Source organism: Oncorhynchus mykiss, chromosome 25 (assembly GCF_013265735.2).
Source record: "Oncorhynchus mykiss isolate Arlee chromosome 25, USDA_OmykA_1.1, whole genome shotgun sequence".
NCBI lineage: Eukaryota > Metazoa > Chordata > Actinopteri > Salmoniformes > Salmonidae > Oncorhynchus > Oncorhynchus mykiss.
In genome coordinates, this window is record NC_048589.1 from 12,620,128 (window position 1) to 12,647,745 (window position 27,618).

Sequence of the window (27,618 nt, forward strand, 5' to 3'; positions counted from 1 at the left end):
ATCTCCACTGTTGAAAACCTCATGTCAGTCTAAAAGAAATGTGAATGCATGTCTAGATGCTTGTTCTAGTGGAGATAAAGTTAATAAATGACTTGGCTGGGCTGATGACACAGTGGAGTGCGCAGTCATAGGATTTAGCTGGTGGGAACTTGTGGAATAGACACCGGCTGGAATGCCGTTGTAACTAGCGTTCAGCATTAGACCCACCCGTTGTATAATCATGTATGTAAAGAGTATTCTATATAGCTTAGAATTGAGTTTGTATGTGATCTGGCCTATGCTAATACGTCTAATGGTTCATTACTGTGTCTCCATCTCCATCTTCAACTCAGCTGTTTAGCCAAGACAACAAGCCTTAGTCCAGGGTACAATAGTTGATTTTAGAAGACATTCCCTAGAGAGGACTATAAATAGCAAATAGTTGGATGATCAGTGTAGACGTAGCTGAAGAGAGACAGTCCACTCTAAGTGTATCCTCTCACTCTCCCCTTATTCTGCCCCTGGGCTGCTCCTGGCTCGGTTAGAACAGAAGACAGGGTTCGTTTGAATAAAACTAGTGGACTCTTCTTGTGCAGCTTTGTGTAGAGAGATGGACATCAATGGTTTATCAAAATTCTAGGTACTGGAATGCTTTTTTTCCTTTTTCATGATAAGACACAGCACATTGTATTGAAATGGTCTAATTAAGCAATAAGGCATGGGGGGGGGGGGGTGGTATATGGCCAAGATACCACGGCTAGGGGCAGTTCTTATGCACGACGCAACGCAGAGTCCTTAGCCATGGTATATTGGCTATATACCACAAACCCCCGAGGTGCCTTATTGCTATTCTAAACTGGTTACCAACCTAATTAGAGCAGTAAAAATTGTGTTTTTGTCATACCCGTGGTATACGGTCTGAAATACCACGGCCTTCAGCCAAGTCAGCATTTCAGGGCTCGAACCACCCAGTTTACAAATTGTGTTTTTGTATGTCTCCGAATATGAATGTACTTGGGAAATAAAGTCATATTTGACTTATTGTGATATGCTGCGGTTGCTGGCTGGAACAAAGACCAGAGGGCGGCACATCCACACACTTCATAATATACACATACAACCAAAAAGACTGGAGTGAGGCATGAAACAAGTGTGATGGCGTGTCCCAGTTGTGCTTGGTGTTTGAGGACAAAGACAAAGAGACAAGCTGACAAACTGGGTTATTGTGTTTTACTCCCATCAGTACAGACATGAGGAGACGTCAGAGAGAGGACAGACACAGCAGCTAGAGTAACACACACACAAGTACCTGTTTCATCTCAATGCTGTTTAACACAATTCCTATGAAGGGTTGATGTGATCCATTACACTGAAAAAGTCATCATTAGCAACAGATAAACAGCATGCTTTTGTCATAAACAGGGTTATGTGGCACTCCTAACCAATGTTAAAACCACACTAAACTGTATGAAGACCTCATATGTGTAGACGGTATATATTCATTGATTTAGTCAGCGTCAACCAGCGTTAACCTGTAACTTGATTTTACACACATCCACAGTGCCCTCTAGTGGATTCACATTGTAGTACCTTACCAAGGACACCCAGACCCATCTACCAAATGGTAGAGATGGAGCTGCGTAACTATGGCCTGCCATTCAACTAGTATTAGGTCCTCCGTGTCCACCAAATCACATCACGGGCACAGCCAAAAGTATGTGGACACCTGCTCGTCAAACACATGGGCATTAATATGGAGTAGGTCCCCCCTTTGCTGCTATAACAGGAAATGCTTTCACACACACACACACACACACACACCTATGGGGACGGTATTGTAGCCATCAGTTTTGTTTTTGTCTTTTAAAAAAAGGGACACACCAAACTGGCAGTTACGACTGTGTCCCAACTCAAGGACACCATTTTGACAAGGGCATAGTAGCTGCACGTTCACAGCCACGTTCACAGCTATTGTCAAAGTAATAAAAAAAAAAAAGTTTTCTAAAGTAAAAACAGAGTGATTGTAGCAGACAGTGTGGCCCTTGGCAGCTCACACATTCAGAAGCAGCATCACCACTTTATTACGCTCATAAATCACACAGCTATCAAACACCATTTTCAGCTCACAAAGTTGCTAACTTTTCTAAAGGGAAGGTTACACTGCTGAGAGCCCAGCGCTGCTTCGGAGTGTGTCACGCTGGTCTGGAACACACACACACACACACTTTGACAAGAGTATCCACACTAACCTGGTGCTCCCTCCTTGCACTGTCACCCACTGAGAGAGAGAGACATAAGACACGTTGATCCCATGATAAGAGGCTACAGCCGAAGACTTGAGTAGTGCTTGGATGGAGCAAAAGCCTGCATGCCCTGCAACCCTATTACACCCAACGTTACAATACACGGCTACCAGGTTTGTGTGACTACTGCTTGTCAGATAAACCCAAGCTGAACTAAAGAGTTAGAAAAACAGGTCCTGTGTCAGTCTGTAGGGCTCTATTCAATCCGTATCGCGGGAGTTCAGTTTTACAGCGCGATTGAAATTTAAAAGGCAATGTTCCCGCGTTAGCGGAGACTGCGTTCACGGTAAACGCTGCACATGTCGGCTCAATCGGAAAGGACCTTTTACATTTCTATCGCGCAATCTGCAGCACTTCAGCGATACAGATTGAATAGAGCCCCAAGACGTCATCCTACATCCTATACGTCTAGCCAGCTCAACGACAATGGCAATTCAGTGCCAACACTGTGCGTAATAGGCTAGTATCATACCAAGTAGACGAGCAAGCACTAATACATAGATGTTATCCAAAATGTTATAGCGAGCGGCATCAATAGATCTATTCCTTTTTAGTATCCGTCTGAGGTGAAAGTGTAAACACAGCCAGAGAAGAGATATAGCTCGGGCCTAGATTTAATCCGATCGGCCATTTTCGGGCCGGCTATGCACCTTTTTAAAGGCAATGTTGCCGCGTTCGCATTCACGGTAAATGCTGCATACCGTGTACGGCTCAATCAGGCGGATCTGACACGGGTCAGGATGAATCCAGGCCTTAGACACGCAGAGATATAGAGGGATAGGCATTATTCCTCAACGGGCTGAATGTTATCTCAACCAAAATAAAGGGTTACTTCATCACTTAGTCGTCGTAGTGCAAATGCAATTTAGGTACGATACAATACTATTAATATGAATAGCTTATATGAGAAGACAGATGTCACAAACAACAGCAAATATGTAGACACACATTCTACACACATTTATATGCATCAGCATGGTTACATATTATATTGATTTGATTATGTAGATATATTCTCCATATATAATCAGATTGCATATTATTGAGATTTACATCTTTGTACATGTTGAACCCTCAGCTTGGTCTCATTCCATCTTTTACTAAACAGCTGGGTATAAGACAGACCCGGGTCAAATACTGTACTTTCAGAGACAATGGGTGCGCTTGATTTAGTTTGGTGGGACTATTCCACTGGCTCCATTGTACTGGACAAGCTAAATTAAGTGCACCTCAAGTTGTACGTATTTGACCCAGGTCTCGTCTAGTGATGGGGCGGAGGGAGGATGGGCCCCACTGACAACTCTCTCTCTCTCTCTCTCTCTCTCTCTCTCTCTCTCTCTCCTCGCCCTCCATCTGAAAGCTACTGTTGGGTGACAGGAGTGACGATAATAGCAGCTGTCCAACCTGTGACGTCACTGGGCAGTGAGAACAACACACTGCATAGACTATAGACAGATATCCTCCATTCAACCTTTGGTCTACTTCCTCTCTGCATCACTGAAAGGACAGGTGGATGTTTAAACTATGGCTAGTGTTAAAAAAAGGCACTAAGCATGATTCCTTACATTTAAAATAACATAGAATGCCACGCAAAGTCACTAGGACCTTCAGCATGAGATGTCGGTCTGTTTTCGACAAAGAAAAAAAAAAGAGAAATAAGAAGATTTACTGTAGCGTAGAATTCAGGCAGGTCTAAAACACGACACGCACGCCTACTGGCTGGTTGAACAGCACGACTGTGTGTTGTGTGGAGGTTCACAACCTGTGCACCTAAAACTAGAAATGTGTGTGAAAGTGACGACAACCACGAGGGGGGAAATAAACACATCTAGCACTTTGTGTTAATAGTCGATAAACTATAGTATATGCCTCTAACAAAGTCCTACTGATATCATGAGTGGACTATTGGAACAAACATGGATGGAGAACCACTTGTGCAGCTACCAGATTTACTGCCGTGATGGAGAGATCTGAAGGGTTAAAGTCATACTCGGAACTAGAAGATCACCCTTAGGCTAGTTAGCGACTTCCAGCAGGCGTCAAGTTTCTTCTCTTGACTGAGAATGATGGGCTTTCTTTTGAGATGTCATACTGTGGTAGTCTAGAATATTGCCTGTGAGATGAAGTTGCTCCCAAACATTGATCTAAGGTCAGTTTAGTGTGTTTTACTCCTAATGGTTAAGGTTATAATTTGGGGAGGGTAGGCTGGTCCTAGATGAGTGGATAGGGGAGTAACTTCTCCCTAGAGCTGTTGACTGACTGACACCAGGGGCGTGTCGGCGTCAGAGCTGTCCGTAACTCACAGGCTGCTGTCCTGATTGGCCGGCTCACTGCACTTCCTGTGCCGGGGGGAAATGGAAGCCAGCTGGGTGGGGGAGGGGGAGGCCGTGGAGGAGGAGTCACTGCCTCCCCCCTCAGACCCCACCGAGGGGAGCGAGGTAAGCTGGGGGACTGGAGGTGCTCTCTTTCTGCCCAGAAATACTACCCCCTCAAACCCTCCCTTCCTTCTCACCTCAGACCTAGCCTCCGCCACTGATCCTAACCCCGTCCCCTCCTCTTCCAATTGGACCCTTCGCCAAGCGTCTCCTCCAGGACTGTCGGGGGGTTGCCGTGGCGATATAAAAACGCCCTCTTCGGCAGTGGCGCCACCTGTGACCACGGAAGCATTAGCAACGACATCAGCATTAGCGGCGTTAGCGCTTCGGCTAGCCCAGAGCTCCATGGCCGAGCCCCTCCGCTCGCCCTCCTCTCCCCCAGCCTCGCACAGTGACCGGGTTCGGGCCTCTGTACCTAGGCCTGCCCCCTGTCCTGGAGCCTGTCCGGGGCTCTCCAGCAGACCTGTCACCAGGGAGAAGTTCTGGAAGTCTCTGTAGCTGTGGAAGGACTCTGTGCGGCGGGCGTGGGCCAGCAGGGGGCTCTCTCTGTAGGGTCGCAGGGCTCCATAGGTGGCCGTCTCTGGGATGGGCTCCTGGGCCTGCAGCTGGAGGCTGGGACACACAGAAAGAGAATGGGGATCAGATAAATAGATATAGATGCCATGAAAAAGACAAGTATATAGACAAACGTTGACAACATGAAGAGTCAGAAACAGACTACGGTGTGTAACTGACCTGGAGCAGGACTCTCGGAGGCGGCTGTGCTGCAGCACCGAAGGGGCGGGGCTGATGTTGGGCGTGGCACAGCGGGAGGTGCTGAGGTCACACTGGTCCAATAGCTGCAGCAGCTCCTCCTCTGTTGGTCCGCCCACCTCTGTCAATCAAACACATTATAATTTATCAGTGTCAAACTAAATGTGAAGACAAAGTGTCAAAATGACACTATACAAGCCATGGATATGTGCAATGCCCTCGGAAGCATCTGTTCCTATACAAACAATGTATTATCACTCCTCACCGTCAGTCTTCTTCTCCTCTCCCTTGTTGGCGGTGTCCATAGCAGTGGTGAGGTCCCACATCTGAATGCTGCCGTTGCCATGCCCAGTAAAGAGGTACCTCCTTGGTCTAGAACCCATCCGGCTAGAACCCTCGCACTCCCTCACCGTGAAACACGAGATGGTGGTCCCATCCACTGCCGCCACCTCACAGATCCTAAGCAGGGACAACCAGGACAGACCACATCAGACCCGGAACGGACTGCATTCAGACTAGAACAGAGCAACCACGGTTCTTGTAGTTCAGTGTGTTTGAGCATAGTGCTAGCAGCACTTCGGTTAAAAGGTTGTATGCCCATATTTGATGAATTGAAGTGTGTTTACTGTGAGCTGGATGAATGTGCTAAAAGAACCATGTTTATCAGACAAGACAATCATAACATAATGATGTGAACACACTCTTCGTAGCCCATGTGAGTAAGACCTTTAAACAGGTCAACATTCACAGGTCACAGGGCCAGACAGATTACCAGGACACGTACTCAGAGCAGGAGCTGACCAGCTGGCAAGTGTCTTCACTGACATTTTCAACCTCACCCTGACCCAGTCTGTATACCTACATGTTTCAAGCAGACCACCATAGTCCCTGTGCCCAAGAACGCCATGGTAACCTGTCTAAATGACTACCGACCCGTAGCACTCACGCTTGTTGCCATGAAGTGCTTTAAAAGGCTGGTCATGGCTCACATCAACACCATCATCCCAGAAACCCATGATCCCATCCAATTCGCATACCACCCCAACAGATCCACAGATGAGGCAATCTGTATTGCACTCCACATTGCCCTTTCACACCTGGACAAAAGGAACACCTGTGAGAATTCTGTTCATTCACTACAACTCAGTGTTTGACACTATAGTGCCCTCCAAGCTCATCACTTAGTTAAGGACCCTGGTACTGAACACCTCCCTCTGCAACTGGATCCTGGACTTCCTGACAGGCCGCCCCCAGGTGGTGCACGGGGGCCTCTCATGAGTCTTAGTCCCCTCCTGTACTCCCTGTTCACCCACGACTCCAACACCATCCTAAAGTTTGCAGACGACACAACGCTGGTAGCCCTGATCACAGACGACGATGAGACCGTCTATAGGGAGGAGGTCAGAGACCTGGCAGTGTGGTACCAGGAAAACAACCTCTCCCTCAACGTGAGCAAGACAAAGGAGCCGATTGTGGACTGCAGGAAAAGGAGGACCAAGCACACACCCATTCACATGGACGGGGCTGTAATGGAGCAGGGCGAGAGCTTCAGGTTCCTCGCTGTCCACATCACTAAGAACCGATCATGGTCCAAACACACCAAGACAGTCGTGAAGAGGGCACGAGAACGCCTATTCCCCCTCAGGAGGCTGAAAATAGTGCAGCTGTAGAGTGGGCTCCCGAGTGGCGCAGCGGTCTAAGGGACTGGATCTCAATGCTAGAGGCGTCACTACAGACCCTGGTTAGATTCCAGGCTGTATCACAACCGGCCGTGATTGGGAGTCCCATAGGGCGGCAAACAATTGGCCGAGCATCGTCCAGGTTAGGGGTGCGTTTGGCCGGGGTAGGCCGTCATTGTAAATAAGAATTTGTTCTTAACTGACTTGCCTAAATAAAAATAAAATAAAAAAAAGAGGTTGCATCACCGCTTGTAAATGCTCGGGATCAGACCGCAAGGCGCTACAGAGGGTAGTGCGTACAGCCCAGTACATCACTGGGGCAGAGCTTCCTGCCATCCAGGACCTCTATACCAGGCAGTATCATAGGAAGGCCCTAAAAATTGTCAATGACTACAGCCACCTAAGTCAGGCCATAGACTGTTCTCTCGGCTACCGCACGGCAAGCTGTACCGGAGCGCCAAGACGGAGACCAAAAGACTCCGTAACAGCTTCCACCCCCAAGCCATAAGACTGCTGAACAGTTAGGAAACCTCCCTGGACTATTTACATTGACCCCCTTGTTTTATTATTATTTATGTTTGCACAGGTTCGATGTACACTCACTGGACTCTAACCACACACACACACACACACACACACTACACTCCAACACACAAACACACTCATATTCCTTCACATGCGCTGCTGCTACTCTCTGCTTATTATCGATGCATAGTCACTTTACCCCTAAACACATTTACATATTACCTCGACTAACCAGTACCCCTTTACATTGATTCGGTACCGGTACCCATTGTATATAGCCTAATTATTATTACTTGTGTTACTATTTTTATTTTTGTTTATTTTGCAAATGTTTCTTACTTTTTTTTAAACTCTGCATTGTTGGTTAAGGGCTCGTAAGTAAGCGTTGTATTCGGCGCATGTGACAAATACAATTTGATTTGGGTAGATGTTGTGTGAGAATAACTGATGCGTAGCACCTTTTCCCAGTGGAGGAGAGGCGAACAAACAGCTTGTTGGTGACGGGGATGACCTTCTGAATGAACACCTGCTGGTCATCTCTCTCCCCAAACGGACCTGGAAGCCAGACCACACTGGTTAGAGTGGGCTCTAGAACAACTGCTAGAACCTTTTCACTATCATGCCCACCCGAGCCAAACTGTGTTGGCTCAGATATTTTCTTTTCACATTGTCCTTTTCAGCACGGTTTCAGCAACTATGGGGGATGTATAAGAAGGCCGGCTCGGTACAGCTTGGTTTGGCTCACATCGGTTCAGCTCAGAAATGTGAAAAAGCCCTTCATTGAAGGAGATGACGCCAGTCTTACTGGGATTTTAGACCCACACAAACACTAGGCTTCAGACTAGGGGTGTCAAACTAATTTTGTCCCAGGGGGCCGCACTGACAATTGGTTGTATTTCTTCGCCGTCAAAATGTGAAGGAAATTGTCCTCGATCCACCGTTTTGGGAATTTTCATTGCTCACTGTCCAGCTTTCATTTGGGTGACTATTAGTGAGCTGGAAACAGTCAAGAAACTGTATGAAGGTAGATCCATTATCATTTCTACATAGTTTGGATTTAGTTTTAGTGATTTTAAAGTATACCGTGTTTGTTTTTTCCCCCCGAACAACATGTTTGGGGTATTCTTTATTTTTAATTAATTCACCCGTGGGTTTTATGTTTGACACCCCTGCTCTAGACCCTTTCTAGATAAAAACAAATGTTATCCATCCCTTCCATTTACCATATACAGTGTGGCAAAAAAGTATTTAGTCAGCCACCAATTGTGCAAGTTCTCCCACTTTAAAGATGACAGACAACTATGACAGACAAAATGAGAAGAAAAAAATCCAGAAAATCACATTGTAGGATTTTTAATGAATTTATTTGCAAATTATGGTGGAAAATATGTATTTGGTCAATAACAAAAGTTTATCTCAATACTTTGTTATATACCCTTTGTTGGCAATGACAGAGGTCAAACGTTTTCTGTAAGACTTCACAAGGTTTTCACACACTGTTGCTGGTATTTTGGCCCATTCCTCCATGCAGATCTCCTCTAGAGCAGTGATGTTTTGGGGCTGTTGCTGGGCAACACGGACTTTCAACTCCCTCCAAAGATTTTCTATGGGGTTGAGATCTGGAGACCACTCCAGGACCTTGGAATGCTTCTTACGAAGCCACTTCTTCGTTGCCCGGGCGGTGTGTTTGGGATCATTGTCATGCTGAAAGACCCAGCCACATTTCATCTTCAATGCCCTTGCTGATGGTAGGCTGTTACTTTGGTCCCAGCTCTCTGCAGGTCATTCACTAGGTCCCCCCCGTGTGGTTCTGGGATTTTTGCTCACCGTTCTTGTGATCATTTTGACCCCACGGGGTGAGATCTTGCGTGGAGCCCCAGATCGAGGGAAATTATCAGTGGTCTTGTATGTCTTCCATTTCCTAATAATTGCTCCCACAGTTGATTTCTTCAAACCAAGCTGCTTACCTATTGCAGATTCAGTCTTCCCAGCCTGGTGCAGGTCTACAATTTTGTTTCTGGTGTCATTTGACAGCTCTTTGGTCTTGGCCATAGTGGAGTTTGGAGTGTGACTGTTTGAGGTTGTGGACAGGTGTCTTTTATACTGATAACAAGTTCAAACAGGTGCCATTAATACAGGTAACGAGTGGAGGACAGAGGAGCCTGTACCCTTTTAAGGATAGGGGACAGCATTTCGACTTTTGGATAAATAGCGTGCACAATTTCAACTTCCTGCTACTCATGCCAGGAATATATTATATGTATATGATTAGTAGTTGTGGATAGAAAACACTCTGAAGTTTCTAAAACTGGTTCAATCACGTCTGTGACTATAACAGAACTTATGTAGCAGGCAAAACCCAGAGGAAAAACTGTTCAGAATTATTCTTTTTTTTCCCCCCTCTGACCGTTCCCTCAGTTGTCTTTGCCAAGGGAAATTAGATAGCGACCATTTTACAGTTCCTACGACTTCCACAGGATGTCACCAGTCTTTGGAATTGGGTTGAAGTTAATCATTGGTGAAACGAAGAAGAGGCACATCTTGGAACAACGTTACACTGTTGAGAGTTACGCAAGAGGGAAAAAGGGGCATGTTTTGTTTACTTGCTGTATCGAATACAGATTCCCCCGTCTACAATTTGATCGATTATTAACGTTTAAAAATACCTAAAGTTGTATTACAAAAGTAGTTTGAAATATTTTGGCAAAGTTTATAGGCAACTGACCAAATACTTATTTTCCACCATAATTTGCAAATAAATTCATTAAAAATCCTAAAATGTGATTTTCTGTATTTTATTTCTCATTTTGTCTGTCATAGTTGAAGTGTACCTATGATGAAAATTACAGGCCTCTCATCTTTTTAAGTGGGAGAACTTGCACAATTGGTGGCTGACTAAATCGTTTTTTGCCCCACTGTATACAGTTGAAGTTTACATACACCTTAGCCAAATGCATTTAAACTCAGTTTTTCACAATTCCTGAAATTTAATCCTAGTAAAAATTCCCTGTTTTAGGTCAGTTAGGATCACCACTATATTTTAATAATAATAGTAGATAATAATTTATTTCAGATTTTATTTCTTTCATCACATTCCCAGTGGGTCAGAAGTTTACATAGTATTTGGTAGCATTGCCCTTAAATTGTTTAACTTGGGTCAAACGTTTTGTGTGGCCTTTTACAAGCTTCCCACAATAAGTTGGGTGAATTTTGGCCCATTCCTCCTGATACAGCTGGTGTAACTGAGTCAGGTTTGTAGGCCTCCTTGCTCGCACTTTTTCAGTTCTGCCCACAAATTTTCTATGGGATTGAGGTCAGGGCTTTGTGATGGCCACTCCAATACCTCTACTTTGTTGTCCTTAAGCCATGTTGCCACAACTTTGGAAGTATTCTTGGGGTCATTGTCCATTTGCGACCAAGCTTTAACTTCCTGACTGATGTCTTGAGATGTTGCTTCAATATATCCACATCCTTTCCCTACCTCATGGTGCCATCTATTTTGTGAAGTGCACCAGTCCCTCCAGCAGCAAAGCACCCCCACAACATGGTGCTGCCACCCCGTGCTTCACGGTTGGGATGGTGTTCTTCGGCTTGCAAGCATCCCCCCTTTTCCTCCAAACATAACAATGGTCATTATGGCCAAACAGTTCTGTTTTTGTTTCATCAGACCAGAGGACATTTCTCCAAAAAAGTACAATCTTTGTCCCCATGTACAGTTGCAAACTGTAGTCTGGCTTTTTTATGGCGGTTTTGGAGCAGTGGCTTCTTCCTTGCTGAGCGGCCTTTCAGGTTATGTCGATATAGGACTCGTTTTACTGTGGATATAGATACTTTTGTACCGGTTTCCTCCAACATCTTCACAAGGTCCTTTGCTGTTGTTCTGGGATTGATTTGCACTTTTCGCACCAAAGTATGTTCATCTCTAAGAGACAGAACACGTCTCCTTCCTTAGCGATATGACGGCTGCGTGGTCCCATGGTGTTTATTCTTACGTACTATTGTTTGTACAGATGAACGTGGTACCTTCAGGCGTTTGGAAATTGCTCCCAAGGATGAATCAGACTTGTGGGAGTCTACAATTATTTTCTGCGGTCTTGGCTGATTTCTTTTGATTTTCGCATGATGTCAGGCAAAGAGGCACTGAGTTTGAAGGTCGGCCTTGACATACATCCACAGATACACGTCCAATTGACTCAAATTATGTCAATTAGCCTATCAGAAGTTTCTAAAGCCATGACATCATTTTCTGGAATTTTCCAAACTGTTTAAAGGCACAGTCAACTTAGTGCATGTACATTTCTGACCAACTTGAATTGTGATACAGTGAATTATAAGTGAAATAATCTGTCTGTAAACAATTGTTGGAAAAATTACTTGTGTCATGCACAAAGTAGATGTCCTAACCAACTTGCCAAAACTATAGTTTGTTAACAAGACATTTGTGGAGTGGTTGAAAAACGAGTTAATGACTTCAACCTTCCGACTTCAACTGTTTGTCCCTTTCTCCTTTCCTCGCTCTCCCCAACCCTCTACCCATCCCTCCCTCTCTCACCGATGTCGTTGCCTGATGAGTAGCTGCCGTGGCTCTCCGTCTCCTCCAATGAGAGTATCTTAAAGGAGGCCAGGGGGGTGGAGCCAGGCTGCGTGGAAATCATGCCCCGGAACCGCGTCACTGTCCACGTCCGCACGTGGTTGTTGTCCGCACACACTAAATGACACGCACACGGACAGACAGACAGACAGACGGAGACACACAATATACAGTACCAGTCAAAAGTTTGGACACACCTACAGTACTCATTCCAGGGTTTTTATTTATGTATACTATTTTCTACGCTGTACAATAATAGTAAAGATATCAAAACTATGAAATAACACATATGGAATCATGTAGTAACCAACAAAATAAAAGTGTTAAGCAAATCAAAATATAGTATATATTTGAGATTCTTCAAAGTAGCCACCCTTTGCCTTGATGACAGCTTTGCACAGTCTTGGCATTCTCTCAACCAGCTTCATGAGGTAGTCACCTGGAATGCATTTCCATTAACTGGTGTGCCTTGTTAAAAGTTCATTTGTGGAATTTCTTTCCTTCTTAATGCGTTTGAGCCAATCAGTTGTGTTGTGACAATGTAGGGGTGGTATGCAGAAGATAGCCCTACTTGGTAAAAGACTAAGTCCATATTATGGCAAGAAGAGCTGAAATAAGCAAAGAGAAAGGACAGTCCATCATTACTTTAATACATGGTCAGTCAAGTGCAGTCGCAAAAACCATCAAGCGCTATGATGAAACTGGCTCTCATGACACAGGACAGGAAGACCCAGAGTTACCTCTGCTGCAGAGGAGTTCATTAGAGTTCCCAGCCTCAGAAATTGCATCCCAAATAAATGCTTCACAGACATCAAGTAACAGATATCTCAACATCAACTGTTCAGAGGAGACTGCGTGAATCAGGCCTTCATGGTCAAATTGCTGCAAAGAAACCACTACTAAAGGACACCAATAATAAGAAGAGACTTGAGTGGGCCAAGAAACACGAGCAATGGACATTACACGGGTGGAAATCTGTCGTTTGGCCTAATGAGTCCAAATTTGAGATTTTTGGTTCCAACCGCCGTGTCTTTGTGAGACACAGAGTAGGTGAACAGATTACCTTCGCATGTGTGGTTCCCACAGTGAAGCATGGAGGTCAATTTAGAATTCAAGGCACACTTAACCAGCATGGCTATCATTCTGCAGCAATACGCCCTGCCATCTGGTTTGCGCTTAGTGGGACTATCATTTGTTTTTCAACAGAACAATGACCCAACACACCTCCAGGCTCTGTAAGGACTATTTGACCAAGAAGGAGAGTGATGGAGTGCTGAATCAGATGACCTGGACTCCACAATCACCTGACCTCAACCCAATGAGATGGTTTGGGAAGAGTTGGACCGCAGAGTGAAGGAAAAGCAGCCAAAAAGTGCTCAGCAGATGTGGGAACTCCTACAAGACTGTTGGAAAAGCATTCCTCGTGAAGCTGGTTGAGAGAATGCCAAGCGTGTGCACAGCTTGCATCAAGGCAAAGGGTAGCTACTTTGAAGATTCTCACATATAAAATATATTTTGTTTTGTTTAACACTTGTGTTGGTTACTACATGATTCCATATGTGTTATTTCATAGTTTTGATGTCTTCACTATTATTCTACAATTTAGAAAATAGTAAAAATAAAGAAAAGCCCTTGAATGAGTAGGTGTCCAAACTTTTGACTGGTACTGTATATGAAGCACAGCCATTAAAATACAGATATTTAGACATAGAGATCATTAGCATACCTGTTATTTTCTTATCCTGATTACACAACGCTTAAACCTGTCCCAAAACCCCCTCCTCCCCTTCTTACCTGAGACCAGGTGTTTCTCCGAGAGCATGATCTTAGTGACAGGGGAGCGGTGGACAGTAAAAGTTTGGAAGAGCTGAGGTCCAGAGCCTACTGTCTCAGGGTGTTGAACTATGACCCGGACTGCTCCAGAACTGGTTCCATACGCTATCTCTATCCAGTTACCACTCACACCTCAAGAGAAAAATAGAGAGATAAGATTCCACAAAATATAATTGTTCAGAAAGGCTGAAACCCAATGAAGATGGAAATACATGATTTATGTGTGTGTGCGCGCATGCATGTACACGCAGGTATGTGTTCGAGCGCGTGTGTGCATGAGCTCGCGTGTGTGTGGACTCACTGGTCTTGGGTGTGAGGTAGACACTGAGTGCAGTGATGGCGTCATTAGACGGGTCGTGGTACAGCTCTGTCACCAACAGATCATTATCCTTCATCCTCAGAGGAAACTTCTGCATGTCTGAGAGAGAGAGAACCAAGGCGGCTTCGGGTCAATTCCATTTCAGTCAACGAAGGAAGTAAACAAAAAATATATATATTGAATTCCACTTCCTGAATTAAGCGTGTGTGTACCTATGTAGTAGATGGATCCATTGTTGCAGCCGAGCAGCAGAAAGGAGCCAGCCGTGTCACAGCTGGTGATGGGAACTACATCCTGTACCTGATGCAGAGGAGAGAAAGGAAAGGGTTCAAATGAAACCTCTCTTTCTCTCTCGGTGTGTACCGGGCGGCCAACGTCACGCAGGGCTCACACAACACTACGATTCTCTGATGTTCATGGCTACTACTGAGCACCAAACAGTGGTGGGGAAAGTACTCAATTGTCATACTTGAGTAAAAGTAAATCTACCTTAATAGAGAATGACTCAAGTGAAAGTCACCCAGTAAAAATACTACTTGAGAAAGTCTAAAAGTATTTGGTTTTAAATATACTTAAGTATCAAAAGTAATTTTATTTTGATTGACAGATAGCCAGGGGGCACACTCCAACACTCAGACATCATTTACAAACGAAGCATGTGTTTAATGAGTTTTCCAGATCAGAGGCAGTAGTCTGAATGGGACCATTTTCCTGTGAAAATGTAACGAGTACGTTTGGGTGTCAGGGAAAATGTACGGAGCAAAAAAGTACATTATCTTCTTTAGGAATGCAGTGAAGTAAAAGTTGGCAAAAATATAAATAGTAAAGCACAGATACCCCCCAAAACTGCTTAGTAGTACTTCACACCACTGCCATCAAAAAAAGGCACAAAATTATGTTCACGGGACACATGTATGAACCTTAAAACATTCTTCTTCTCTAAGCCCTGTTCCCATCTCTCCCTCCCCCTCTATCTATCCATCCAGACACACACCCTATGTAATCCTACCTGCCAGTGCTGTGTGACAGCGTTCCAGACTCCCACCTTCCCAGTGTGACTGGTGGCCACCAGCTGGTTCCCGATGAAGAACAGATGATCTACGGGTACACCCAGACTAAACACACCTAGAGAGAGCGAGAGGAGAGAGAAACAATCAAACGCCTCACGCTTTCCCAAAACACACACACACACACATACCGATCTCGTTGCCACTCCCTCCGTCTTGGATGCTCCAGAGGATGATGTTGCTATTGGAGGCAGCTGCCACCATCTTGTCCTTATCACCATGGGGACCACCGACCACCTGTACAACAATAAACTTGATTGATAAAGCACCTTTCGGACAATACATTGTGATTCAGTGATGCGCAGTCCTGGCAGTGTAACCTTGGCGTTAAGGGCGACTCTCTCGATGGACCAGTCCAGAAAGGGGCTAGAAAACACCTGCTGCCACCCCGACGACTCTTTTATCCTGAAGAAAACATACACGTTAACACACACACTCAAGATGTATGTACAATCTGCACGATCTATTAATAATATAGAGTCGATGAATCCGACTACAAATGCCAGTGTTACCTGTAGCAGATGACAAAGTGTGCATAAGCCACTACGATCCAGTTATGATGTCCAGCTACAATCAGCACCTTCCTAGGGTCCACCACAACACCTGGACACATAACAAGGCACTTTACCTAATAACCTGGAAACATAACATTTGACCTTACAACCGGGAAACACACACACAGTGCTGTACGCAATGGTTGATAGTTGTATTGTTTCCGCCTACCCATATTGTTAGCTACTTTTTACTGTATACTGAGCATGCTCTGTACATTATCATGATCGCGCTGAAGTGCTTACAAATGCAACGTTATTACAAAATGTCTGTACACGACCATGCACAACGTATTTAGGTCAGGGTGTCAACAAAATGTCATTTGATCGTCAATATTACTAATAGGATCATTTGGCTGTGTTCTAAGTATGTGCGTAGTACAGTGAACCCCAGCCCAAACCAGCTCTGATTCTAACACACACAGCCCAGAACGAATTGAAGTGTGAACTTTTAACTTTGGTGCTTTTTACCCGACGTCAGGTCATGTTAGCTCCAGCTGTAACGCAGCCACACAAATGCCATCTCCTGACCAGCGGTAGGACTGAGGATTACTCTGATTGGTCGTTAAACAGGCACACGGTGTTCTGAGGAGACTGGGGAGTAGACCACCACAGCCCCTGCTCCACGCCTCATTACACAAACATCCTCGCCCCAACCCTTGTTTTTTTTTTTTACCCTGCCCTCCTGCTCACCCAGTCTGTGTGGTCCCTCGGCTCCAGGGGGTCCGGGGAGTGAGGGACAGGAATGGGGAAACCCCCCCTCTGCTCCGATAGGACCAGGCCGATCCTCAGGGGCAGGGCCCGAGGCTGCAGGGGTGGAGCTGAACTTACGGGCTGGGAGAGCTGTGGGAGAAACACATTAGTCAAGCGATCAACCAACAAACTAAGAAAATAACAACTATAATTCTACACGACGGACACATTTTATGAACGTCAAAAAGACCAAAAGTTCAAAGACCAAAACGAACACTAGAAAGAGCGTCACCAGAGCGCTCACCTTTCCCTTGTAAGCAGACAGAGAGATAGAGGGATGAGAGAGATGGAGGGAGAATACAATGATGTCCTGTAGTTTACCTGTGCCAGAGGACAGACTTCCAGGTAAGAGGAGTTGTGGGAACACAGTACCTGGAGGGGGAAGGTATCCATGGAACAGAACACTGCCACAGGACGAACGTTCTATTTCCTCACACAGCAGCAACCTCCTCACTGAAGACAGCCACCGCAACACAAGAGGAAAAAGTCCGAAACACTGTAGAAACTTGATATACAAGCCACTAAATCAGCATTTGACAGCATGCAATGTGATTTACACAGTTGCTTGGTGTTATGCAGTAGATAGTGTACTGAAAACTACTTGGGAAGTTGACACGGTCAAACTATTAAGGGATGGTTAAATAACAATGTAACACCATGTTAGAAGCACAGTAACTACTCAGGCAAGTGCAAAGAGGTCATACCTAACGGCGTTATCCCATAAAACTCAGCCTCATGGCGGAGAATGTTAATGTTTACCCCCCTATGAAGAGAAGAGAACATCCATTCTAAGACATTATAACCTGGACCAATATGCTTCTGCTAATATTTAAAGGATACTGATCCTGTGTGTGGAGAGGGTCAGGTGTTCTTACCGCAAGTCTAACTCTTTGGTTCGAAGAAAATTCAAAATGGACGCAAAGGCTGTAGGATCCCTGTCAATAAATATCTGGAGGACAAGAGGCACATTTCGAAACGTAACACAAATATCATTATGTTACAGTTTAATATCACTGTGCGAGAGTACACGAGACAGTATTTGTGAAACGTGTGGCCAACCCCCCCCCCGAATAATATGTTTGCCTGTCGCATAGAAGAATGTACTCACGGCTCCAGTTTCATCACGTAGAGTTGATATTCTCCCACTCAGCAAACTGAAACACACATACACACATAACCTCATGTTCTAGTTAGCCCATAACAAGCTCCTCTCAGCTTTCATTCTGGCTTTATGTCAAATGTGGGCCAGACTGGTCCTAACACTGTTTTTTTTATACATTATCAAGCTTGAATCCTTGGGAGATCAACCTTGAAGTGAACTAGGTGACCTTTCCAGAGCTGACGCCAGATCACATCTTAGCAGACATGTGCAGAGAACAAGTACAGAGGGATGTAAGACCCCACCTTGAGAAGAAAGAGTCTGGGATCCACATGAGAGTCTGTCTAGAGGTGCTGAACCTGAGAGGGAGGAGAGGATATACCTTAGATCAGACCAAGGATATAAGACATACTGTATCATGACGCAATGGATTGTACTGTACAATAATACATACAAATGGTCATGAATTCTCATGGGTTTTCATGTATCCCTCCGAAGAGGGATACATAGAAATACATAAAAGTGATGATATGGCCTATGTCCAAGGTGAAGTCACGTTACATACACACTTAATACATTATGGAAAGTATTTACTGTGAGATACATGTATCATGATTGGGTAATGCTACTGCAGTCTGGTCTCAAGGTTGTGTTCGATTTCTCATCATGGACACAATGCAACTGCAACTTGTAACATATCATACCAATTGTAAAACATAACATACGACATGGATGATGGACATCCACAAATTAATACATACCATAGGACACGTAACATATCATACTAATTGGAGTGTGCCGGATTTAAGTTTACTATGTTACGTCTACCCTCGAGTCTGTGGCTACTTGGAACACAGTCAATAATACAGGCAATATACTACACATTCTCCAGACATAGCCATAGTTAACTATATGAGCCTATATCCTATGTGACAGAACATGGCCATTCGCTGCGGAACACCAAGTGATGTTGATACGATGTAAACACGCCTTGACAATACGAGCGCTTGTGTTGCGTGCTTTTCGTGCATTTTATCGCAGCTCCAATTCCATGTTCTCGTCTGCGACAGCATGCCGTTGCCGACCTAAAAAGAAACGACCATTGCAACATGTCGAGTCTGTCAATACCGTCCTCCATGAGCGCACATTGACAGTTCGATAGACTGTGGGGCTATTTAAACGCTGTAATACCTTGTCCCACCGACGTTCAGTTGAATAATTTCTCCCATCCCAGATGTTAAATTGACATTCGCGGCCATGTTTCCACCCCGTCCCGTGCGTGTGGGTCACTCGTAGCCAGCAGAATGTGTCCAATGTTCCCAGTTTGGTGTGTCGATCTTCAGTTTACCCCCTTCTGCTCCTCGCTCCCCTACGTCTCCAAGCCTCCATAAAATGTTAGACTTCCACGCAGCGATAGTTCCCGAATTCATAGGCTATGTTTGTGTGTGGCCTTTAGGCAATGGTCAGGCGAGTCTAATTTACCAAAGTTAGCCGATATACACGTTCATATGCATCCATGTGAGTTTGTAATATCGAGTATTTTAGGGTCTTCGAGCTGCTTTCTGTGTCGTGACGACTGTCGACGATGTGGTCTGGTCGGAGGAACCGCTGCCTCTCCCACTACGGTCACTACGTCATCCCATATCTGGAGGCCGTAGCCAGTCTATCCATATTGAACCACTTGGGTCACTTCTCTGAATCGAATGAATATCTTTTATTTTACTATTATAATACTTATTTATGCATATACTTGAAAACAAAATATCTAAATCATTCACATGTCAATTGAGGAATGAAGAATGTTGACATTCGTCAAATGGGCATGTGAAATATTGCGATGTCAAGTATTGATGTGTTTTATTTGATTTATTTTAAACTATAAGGTCTACATTTCCAAATGTATCCGTAGAAAATGAAGACAAGTCATCATGCGGGTAAGAGAAATAAGTGTGCGTTTTGATATAAAGTTGCTACGTTTACACTTGTAACCCCATACACGGGAGGCAGCCCGGCTGCAAAATTAAGCAATCGCTTTTCACCTGGTTCTAGCCGGGGCGACCCGGGCCAGATAATCGAATCCCCTCATTCTATTGAAGTACTTCTGAAATGTTGAATGGCGTCCTTGTCATTTCTAGCTAGCGACTACTAGTAGCTCATTTACGCACTGCGAGGGGATTTACAAGCAACACATGTTACTTTTTTCCAAGTAAGTAGCTTAACTTTACCGTGTTTGTTAGCAATATAGCGCATAACTGGGTAACAAAAGGGGGGTATTGCTGACTAGTTTATTAGTTAAGAGTTACGCTAGCTAGATAACTTAATCAACTGTTTGATTCAGAACTTATCTTACAAGGCTATTTTACTAGGCTAGCTGATAACGTTAGCTAGCTAACTACGGTTTTCAGCTAGCTAACTGGTTCTTATCGGATTTCGCGCTAGACATATTTTCTGAATGTGTAACTTCACAGTATGTTACCTGAAAAATGCTGTTAGCTAGCTGTGACCACATGACTTTGTTTAACGTTGTCGAAGTAAAAGTTGGTCAATTAGCTAGCCAGTTCTAGGTAGCTATCGAACTTTGATGCCCTACGTTTGGGATAGAGAGGTGCACACTTGGTTAGCTAAATATCGTTAGATAGGTAACTAACTTTAGAAGCTAACTAGCTAGCTGACGTTACAAGTGAAACATAACTAACAATGCCAGCTACTGTACAATGTACAGTAGCATAAATCCACCGCATAAGTGCGTAGTAAGTAGGCCTAAGCTACTTTTCTACAGTCATGCTAGTCAATTTATGGCAGATACTTTGTCTTTGCAATCCTCACTGGCAACCATAGACTTGAAGTGACGTAGCCAGTCCCGACCTAGCAAAATTGATTTTTTCATAAGAAAAACTGTCTCATTTCATAGTACAGAAAGTATTGATAACTATGAGTTGTCAGTGTGCTCCAAACTCAGAGAGCAATAATAATGGTGTCTCTTTTGCCAACAGTGCATCATAGTCCTTGGGGTGTGTGAGTGGAAGGGGGTGCGGCTGCCACAGTTCCAGAAGTGGGAGAGAGAAAGGCCTTTGAACCCCAGAGAGGCACAATCTGCCGCATAGACCGGTATTATCGTGATGTCAGAGGAAGACGGTAAACCTGTTCATGCTCTGGAGGCCAAGGCAGAGCCAGTGGCACCCAGTGGCCAGGGACCTGTGTCCGTGTCCACAACTGTGTCGGGGCCCCCTACCCCCACCGAGGATGAGGATGAGAGCGAAGACGAGTCTGAGATCCTGGAGGAGAGCCCTTGCGGCCGCTGGCAGAAACGCAGAGAGGAGGTGAGACGGAGACACATTGGACTGTCCATGAACAACTTATTGCAACAGTGTGAACCATGTTTCTGCCTCTGTTTTCTCCCCCCAGGTGAACCAGCGGAACGTCCCAGGGATAGACGCTGCCTACCTGGCCATGGACACGGAGGAGGGGGTGGAAGTGGTCTGGAACGAGGTCATGTTCTCTGAGAGGAAAAACTTCAAGCTGCAGGAGGTAAAGTATGTCTGGCTGCTTCACCAACATCGCCCCTTTGTCTATCTGGCCTTGTCTAGTGGAGTTATTGTTGTACTAGAGCACATATCTTAATTTGCCTTGAATACTGACACAAACAGTTGATCCCATCTCTATGGAGACTGTTTAGTTAAATGCTGTCCCCATGTTGTCTCTAATCCTCTTTGAACAGGAGAAGGTGAAGTCTGTGTTTGACAACTTGATTCAGCTGGAGCATCTCAACATTGTCAAGTTTCACAAGTACTGGGCTGACATCAATGACATCAACCGTGCCAGGGTGAGTTCTGACTCGTCTATGAGAGGGAAGACTTTCCTTGTTTCTATCACATGGTCTGATTGCTATAGTCAGGACTAAATGTGAGGGGTCAGTGAAATGGTGGAACAATGTAACACATTTCAATGATTCTTCTTCCTAACTGATAAGTTGCGGTCTTCACCTCAGGTGATTTTCATCACAGAGTACATGTCCTCAGGAAGTCTGAAGCAGTTTCTGAAGAAGACTAAGAAAAACCACAAGACCATGAATGAAAAGGTGCAAATATCATAATACAATTTGCCCTGCCCACCATGTCACCGATAACACAGTAGCACATCAAAGGATGTTTAGCTTTGCAGATAAGACTTTCATTACTCTACATGTAACAGAATATATCATTTGTTTGTTTAGGCCTGGAAGAGATGGTGCACCCAGATCCTCTCAGCGCTCAGGTCAGTTTCTCTCACTCATACAGACCAACTCTGTGATAGCTTCAACACTAATAACAGGGCCCCATATTTAATAAAAACAGGTCATCGGGGTCATGTGCGGTAGGCACGAAACAGGAGAAAATGTTTTGTAATTGTGTGAAACATGGATGTACTACCTCAACTGAACTAATAAGAACAAGCATTTTGTTGAGGTGCCTTACGGAACACAAATCTGGTTTACTATGACGGACAAAAACAACTGTGGGGTTGACTAACTCCTATGGTCTCCGATGAGCCTCTGTTAGTTACCTCCACTCCTGTGAGCCGGCCATCATCCATGGGAACCTGACCTGTGACACAATCTTCATCCAGCACAATGGACTCATCAAGATAGGATCAGGTAGTGCTCCAGTCCTGAACAGCACCACACCGGCCCTGTATGTGTTTAGCTCCAGGTTATAAGATTATAAGGCTGTGTTTACAGGCAGCCCAATTCTGATCTTTTTTTCACTCATTGGTCTTTTGACCAATCAGATCAGCTCTGGAGAAGAAAAAAAAATCTATTGTGGAAAGATTGGATGAGATTGGTCAAAAGATCAGTTTTGGGCTGCCCGTCTAACCACAGCCAAACTGACTGTCTAATCCAGTGTCTGTTGTCCCCCAGTGGCTCCAGACACCATCAACAACCATGTGAAGACCTGCAGAGAGGAACAGAAGAACCTGCACTTCTTCGCTCCTGAATATGGAGGTAAAGGCTCTGAATGACATGGATAGGTCAAATATAGGATCTTCTCAGGAAATGTCTTTCACTAAAACCATTGCCTCACATCTCTTCTCTCGATCTTCTCCCTGACCCCTGTAGCTGTTGCAGATGTCACTACTGCAGTGGATATCTATTCCTTTGGGATGTGTGCCCTGGAGGTGAGCTGGCACTCTAAAGTCAAAATGCATTTAAAATTGACGTCATCTCCGTGTGTAAGAACTTGTGACGTCATCTCCGTATCGGGTTTATCTGGTCTCTGCTGCGCTGAGGCTTGTTGGGTGGATGGTGGTGATATCATTGTGTCTGTTGTATAGATGGCAGTGTTGGAGATCCAGGGGAATGGAGAATCTTCCTACGTCTCTCAGGAGGCCATCAACAATGCCATACAGTCACTGGAAGACCCACTGCAGAGGGTAAGAGTGTGTGTAATATTATGGTTGTGTGTGCGTGTACTATAATGGGGGGGTAATATATTTGGTGTGTGTGAGATACCCGTGTGTGTGTGTGCGCCCTGCAGGAGTTTATTCAGAAGTGTCTGGAGGCTGACCTGTTTAAGAGGCCTACAGCCAGAGAGCTGCTGTTCCACCAGGCTCTGTTTGAGGTGCCCCTGTTGAAGCTGCTAGCTGCACACTGCATCGTCAGCCACCAGCGTGAGTGTCTCTCGCACACAAACACTTCGCCACCAGATTGAGTCTTCACGCGCAAACACACACTCACTCATTCTCACACAAACATTTGAACCCCAGAAGGGTCATTGTTAGCCACCAGCTTGAGTATCTTCTCCATACCTCTCTCAGATATGATCCCTGAGAATGCCTTAGAGGAGATCACAAAGAACATGGACCCCAACCTCATCATCGCTGAGATAAAGGAGGGCGTGCAGCTCAAGTAAGTTAAACTGTTGGTGCCTCTATCTTCAGCTTAGTATGCTTTAGAACAGGATATATTCTTCAGAGTCCTGTGCTGATCCTGTTTTTCTCTCATCAGGCTGTCTCAGTTTCCTGCCCTGGAGCTGGATAAGTTCCTGGAGGATGTGAGGTAAGGAACTCCCCATCAGCTACTGAACAGGACCAGGAAGCTGTCCAGCCTATGACATATTTCCACCACTAGAGGGTGTAGCTGAATCAGATGGCTCATAGACTTCTTTCTAGTTACTACTTTATTAGAGAAGCATCTTGTAAAACATAGCATTTGACTTATTGTGCTTTACCAACATCTGACATAAGGTGTTTCTCCAGCCATTCCCCTGTTCATACTTTTTGTTGAAGTAAAATGCTAAAATCTGTGTGGAACAATGTATGAGAATACCTGCAAACTCTCAAGATTTGCTCCCAGAGTTTTGACGTAAGGTTTTGACCATCGTGGGTCTACACTTTAGCCTTAATAACATATGTGTAATTTACCTGCGCTATCATGAAATGAATGTAACTCCTCTTCCCTCCCTCCCTAACAGGAACGGTATCTACCCTCTGACAGCGTTCGGTCTGCCCTCTCGCCAGCAGCCCCAGCAATCTCCTGTCAAATCCCCCATTGTCACCCCCTCTGTAAAATCCCCTACCCCAGAACCTTCGGAACTGGAGACACGCAAGGTGAGGGAGTAGTAGAGAATGGGAAGAGTGTATCTATCCCATCAATTACTTCACAATAGCAATATTTTATTTGTTGGACACCTTTCTGAACACCTACATTTCTCACCTTCTGCAGGTTGTTCAGATGCAGTGTAATATTGAGCCAGTGGAGGAGGGTGCAAAACATCATGTAAGTAGCTTTAATCTCATTGTTTTCAGTTCAGTGACTAAAAGTTAGATGACGAGGATGTTCTCGAGGCCAGTCTCTGAATGTGTAACCATCTCCTCCTCCCTCCACAGCTGACACTACTGTTGAAGCTGGAGGACAAACTGAACAGACACTTAAGCTGTGACTTGTTACCCAGTAAGAACAACAGAAACAAAAAGACTTGTCATTGAGCTGGGCAGGCAGGAGATCAAAGTGTATGTTAAGTTAAAGGGATACTGATTGCATACTGGGATCTATGCTTTTTGCTAACCCAGTGTGTTTTTATTAGACAGCATTTGGACAATTAGGATTTCTATAAAAATAACACTACAATCCGCAGCCACTATACTGCTCCCAAGGGGGCCAATAGGATCAAGTCTTACTGGACTGTCCTCTCCTAATGACGAATGGAACACAGGTGCACAGGCCAGACGGACCACAAGTCTCGATCAAACTATGCAGCCAGTCTCAAACTGTTATAGACATGTGTTTGGGTAAGATAACATAACATAGCCACACAGCATTCCCTTTAACAATGTCAGGTTTCACAAGGGAAGGGATTTGAGTTGTAACCCTAGCAGCTCTTGTCTGACCCAGCTTGTTGTGTATGTTGTCTGGGAATGGCAGGACTTTGGCCATGAAGCCAGTCTGGGTGTGTTTTGTCTTTAACTCCAGACACTGGCCCTGCCCTAGTGTACGGTAACCCCAGCCTCATCCACGTCGTTGGGGCGGCTCTCATTGCACTCATCGCTGGCATGATCAGACAGTTTGTGTGTGTGCACCTTGTATGTGAGATACCAGTGGATCTAGAGTGCAGATGAGGTGGAATTGGGTGGAGGGGGACAATGCATGAAGGCCGTATGAGGGATCCTTAGACGGTACAAACACAGTATTATATTGTACCCCATAGGGAATACAGGTCTAAGTTGGGCATCTACGTTGAACATGAGTCTTTCCATAGCCAGGAGGGTGTGTTCGTATGACCCTGCCCCTCCCACACACACACACATGACATTCGTGTCTAGTGTTGCGTGTTGAGAATGTCAGGCGTGTGTGGCTGTTGCTGGCAGCTGCTCCATCTCTGGGGACGGCTTGGGCACTGACACACCCTGCAGGGCATACAAATGAATATAGATATACGCTCAGAGATTTGCCTGCGCGTACAGAAACGCATACTCTCTCCCATGCATAGTCCTTAACTACCTGTCTTCCCACATCATACCTCCCATCAATACTTAAGCTGCTCCTATCATAGAGATGGGGAGGTTAAATCAAACAAAAGTCCATTAAGTCTGTTGGGTTTCTACCACATTTAATATTGCACTTAAGATTGCGTAGGAACAAACGTGTATGTATGCTAACACTGACCCTACGGTTTCTGTTCCAGATGAGAATGTAAAGGAACTGGCTGTTGAGCTGGTCCAACTGGGCTTTATCAGCGAGGTAAGTGTTTGTGTAGGTGTTCTGTGGCAGAGCAGTGTAAGTGTTGTATATGGCAGAGGAGAGGCAGTGAGAGTGGATTAGTGTCCATGATGAGCATCCCGCTCTAGCTCTGCTTGACCCCTATAAACACACACAATCACAGGCAGTGTGTGCACATGTCAGATTGCAGCTCCTGCCCTCTACAGATAGGGCAGTTTTTTAAAAGTTTTTTTTAGATTCTCTCACTATGCACCTATAGCTCTGGAGAACGGCGTACATAATATCTTCTACCCCCCCAGCTCTTGACTCTTCTGTGTGGGCTCCCTCTATACGTAATGTGATTGATTGTCCTTACAGGTGGACCAAAGCAGGATGGCCACTGTCCTAGAAGAGGCCTTCACCAAGTTCTTCAGCAGGAACGATTCCCTCAACCCCGTCACTGTGTCCTCATAACAGGATCACCACGGACCCCAACTCCAGTACCTCTATATATGCCTCTACAGGTACCTCCGTAGGTGGTTTGAAATCGGATACAAATCTCATTTCTGGCCGTGCAACTTGTCTGAACAGTCAAATCTGATTTATTTTCCCTCAAATAGTTTTTACTGTTATTTGGCTTATGTTGTTGCTTGATAGCTTCTCTGTTGACAGTTTGACAAGAACATGTGGTAGCTACCTAGCTTTTGTTAATTGTTTACAAATGATTGGGTGTGCTAGAGAGCTAAACTGCTAGCTAGTTGATTGATTGCTGTGGCTAGCCAAAATAGCACTCGTTTTGAAAGTTTGGTCATCTCATCCTTTTGAGGCTTTAAAAGTGTTTCTGAACATTTAAAGCAACCGGGAAATGTCTATGCCAGGCATTGTTATCTTAGCTAACTACATAAGTGATAGGGAGCACCGCCACCAATCAGCTTACACCACACCCCAGTCGTTAATGACAACTAGTGTAGCCCTGTCAGCAATGACTGCTGTCTGAACACCCATTCATCTGATTTGGTCACTTTTTGTTTGGACAGTCAAAACCAGTTAAAAACCAAAACAGATTTTAGCATTAAAGATGCACCATGCAGCAATCGCCCCACCATTTCCTGGTTGCTAAAATTCAAATAGTTTGCCTAATTCCAGTTTGTGACAGCAAGTATAGTGTAGGGAATAATTGTACCATCTAAACTCTTGGAATGATCTTTTACATAATCAACAAGATTGTTTGAAGCTGGTGTACAAAACTGAAAGACGCTAAAACGGATCTACCCTACCGCTTCTTAGACTTGCTTTCAATCAAATGGATTTATAAAGCCCTTCTTATATCAGCTGATGTCACAAAGTGCTCGTCAGCCTAAAACCCCAAACAGCAAGCAATGCAAGTGTAGAAGCACGATGGCTAGAAAAAACTCCCTCTGCCGCCAACCCAGACAGGAAGATCATGTCAGTGACTCAACCCACTCAAGTGACGCACCCCTCTTAGGGACGGCATGGAAGAGCACCAGTAAGCCAGTGACTCAGCCCCTGTAATAGGGTTAGAGGCAGGAGAGAGGGGAACTGGCCAGGCAGAGACAGCAAGGGCAGTTTGTTGCGCCAGTGCCTTTCCGTTCACCTT

The 27,618-nt window shown here is 44.9% G+C and overlaps 2 protein-coding genes across 4 annotated transcripts; one reads left to right on the forward strand and one right to left on the reverse strand.

Moving 5' to 3' along the window:
* Nucleotides 1-1,192: 1,192 nt before the first annotated feature.
* kctd3 (potassium channel tetramerization domain containing 3) lies at nucleotides 1,193-19,473 on the reverse strand. The gene is made up of 19 exons (XM_021584536.2): nucleotides 19,019-19,473; nucleotides 18,133-18,186; nucleotides 17,837-17,882; nucleotides 17,604-17,677; nucleotides 17,433-17,491; nucleotides 17,101-17,181; nucleotides 16,669-16,818; nucleotides 15,937-16,027; nucleotides 15,745-15,829; nucleotides 15,556-15,661; nucleotides 15,367-15,482; nucleotides 14,570-14,657; nucleotides 14,340-14,456; nucleotides 14,000-14,170; nucleotides 12,167-12,322; nucleotides 8,073-8,169; nucleotides 5,676-5,869; nucleotides 5,393-5,531; nucleotides 1,193-5,269 (listed from the first exon to the last, which is right to left on the reverse strand). The coding sequence occupies exons 1-19, from the start codon at nucleotides 19,084-19,086 to the stop codon at nucleotides 4,582-4,584; spliced, it is 2,580 nt and encodes an 859-aa protein (XP_021440211.2). The 5' UTR covers nucleotides 19,087-19,473; the 3' UTR covers nucleotides 1,193-4,581.
* Nucleotides 19,474-19,554: 81 nt separating this feature from the next.
* LOC110505364 (nuclear receptor-binding protein) lies at nucleotides 19,555-27,216 on the forward strand. 3 transcript variants are annotated; one of them, XM_021584541.2, is made up of 18 exons: nucleotides 19,555-19,761; nucleotides 20,821-21,147; nucleotides 21,233-21,355; nucleotides 21,546-21,650; nucleotides 21,816-21,905; nucleotides 22,041-22,081; nucleotides 22,366-22,460; nucleotides 22,725-22,808; nucleotides 22,923-22,981; nucleotides 23,138-23,236; nucleotides 23,341-23,473; nucleotides 23,621-23,711; nucleotides 23,811-23,861; nucleotides 24,277-24,412; nucleotides 24,528-24,581; nucleotides 24,692-24,755; nucleotides 25,987-26,042; nucleotides 26,379-27,216. In XM_021584541.2, the coding sequence occupies exons 2-18, from the start codon at nucleotides 20,947-20,949 to the stop codon at nucleotides 26,472-26,474; spliced, it is 1,578 nt and encodes a 525-aa protein (XP_021440216.2). In that variant the 5' UTR covers nucleotides 19,555-19,761; nucleotides 20,821-20,946; the 3' UTR covers nucleotides 26,475-27,216. The 3 variants fall into 3 exon arrangements, with proteins under 3 accessions (XP_021440216.2, XP_021440215.2, XP_036818171.1); XM_021584540.2 differs by lacking the exon at nucleotides 19,555-19,761 and adding an exon at nucleotides 19,880-20,033; XM_036962276.1 differs by lacking the exons at nucleotides 19,555-19,761; nucleotides 26,379-27,216 and adding an exon at nucleotides 19,880-20,033 and having other exon boundaries at nucleotides 24,692-24,814; nucleotides 25,987-26,036.
* Nucleotides 27,217-27,618: the final 402 nt, after the last annotated feature.

Coding starts and splice junctions, on each gene's coding strand:
- LOC110505364 (XM_021584541.2), top strand. CDS start 20,947: ATGTCAGAGGAAGACGGTAAACCTGTTCATGCTCTGGAGGCCAAGGCA. Junction 24,413..24,527: donor CGGAACTGGAGACACGCAAG/GTGAGGGAGTAG, acceptor CACCTTCTGCAG/GTTGTTCAGATGCAGTGTAA. Junction 24,582..24,691: donor AGGAGGGTGCAAAACATCAT/GTAAGTAGCTTT, acceptor CTCCCTCCACAG/CTGACACTACTGTTGAAGCT.
- kctd3 (XM_021584536.2), bottom strand. CDS start 19,086: ATGGCCGCGAATGTCAATTTAACATCTGGGATGGGAGAAATTATTCAA. Junction 15,662..15,744: donor GAGTCGCCCTTAACGCCAAG/GTTACACTGCCA, acceptor ATTGTTGTACAG/GTGGTCGGTGGTCCCCATGG. Junction 14,658..15,366: donor CTGTCACACAGCACTGGCAG/GTAGGATTACAT, acceptor CCTCTGCATCAG/GTACAGGATGTAGTTCCCAT.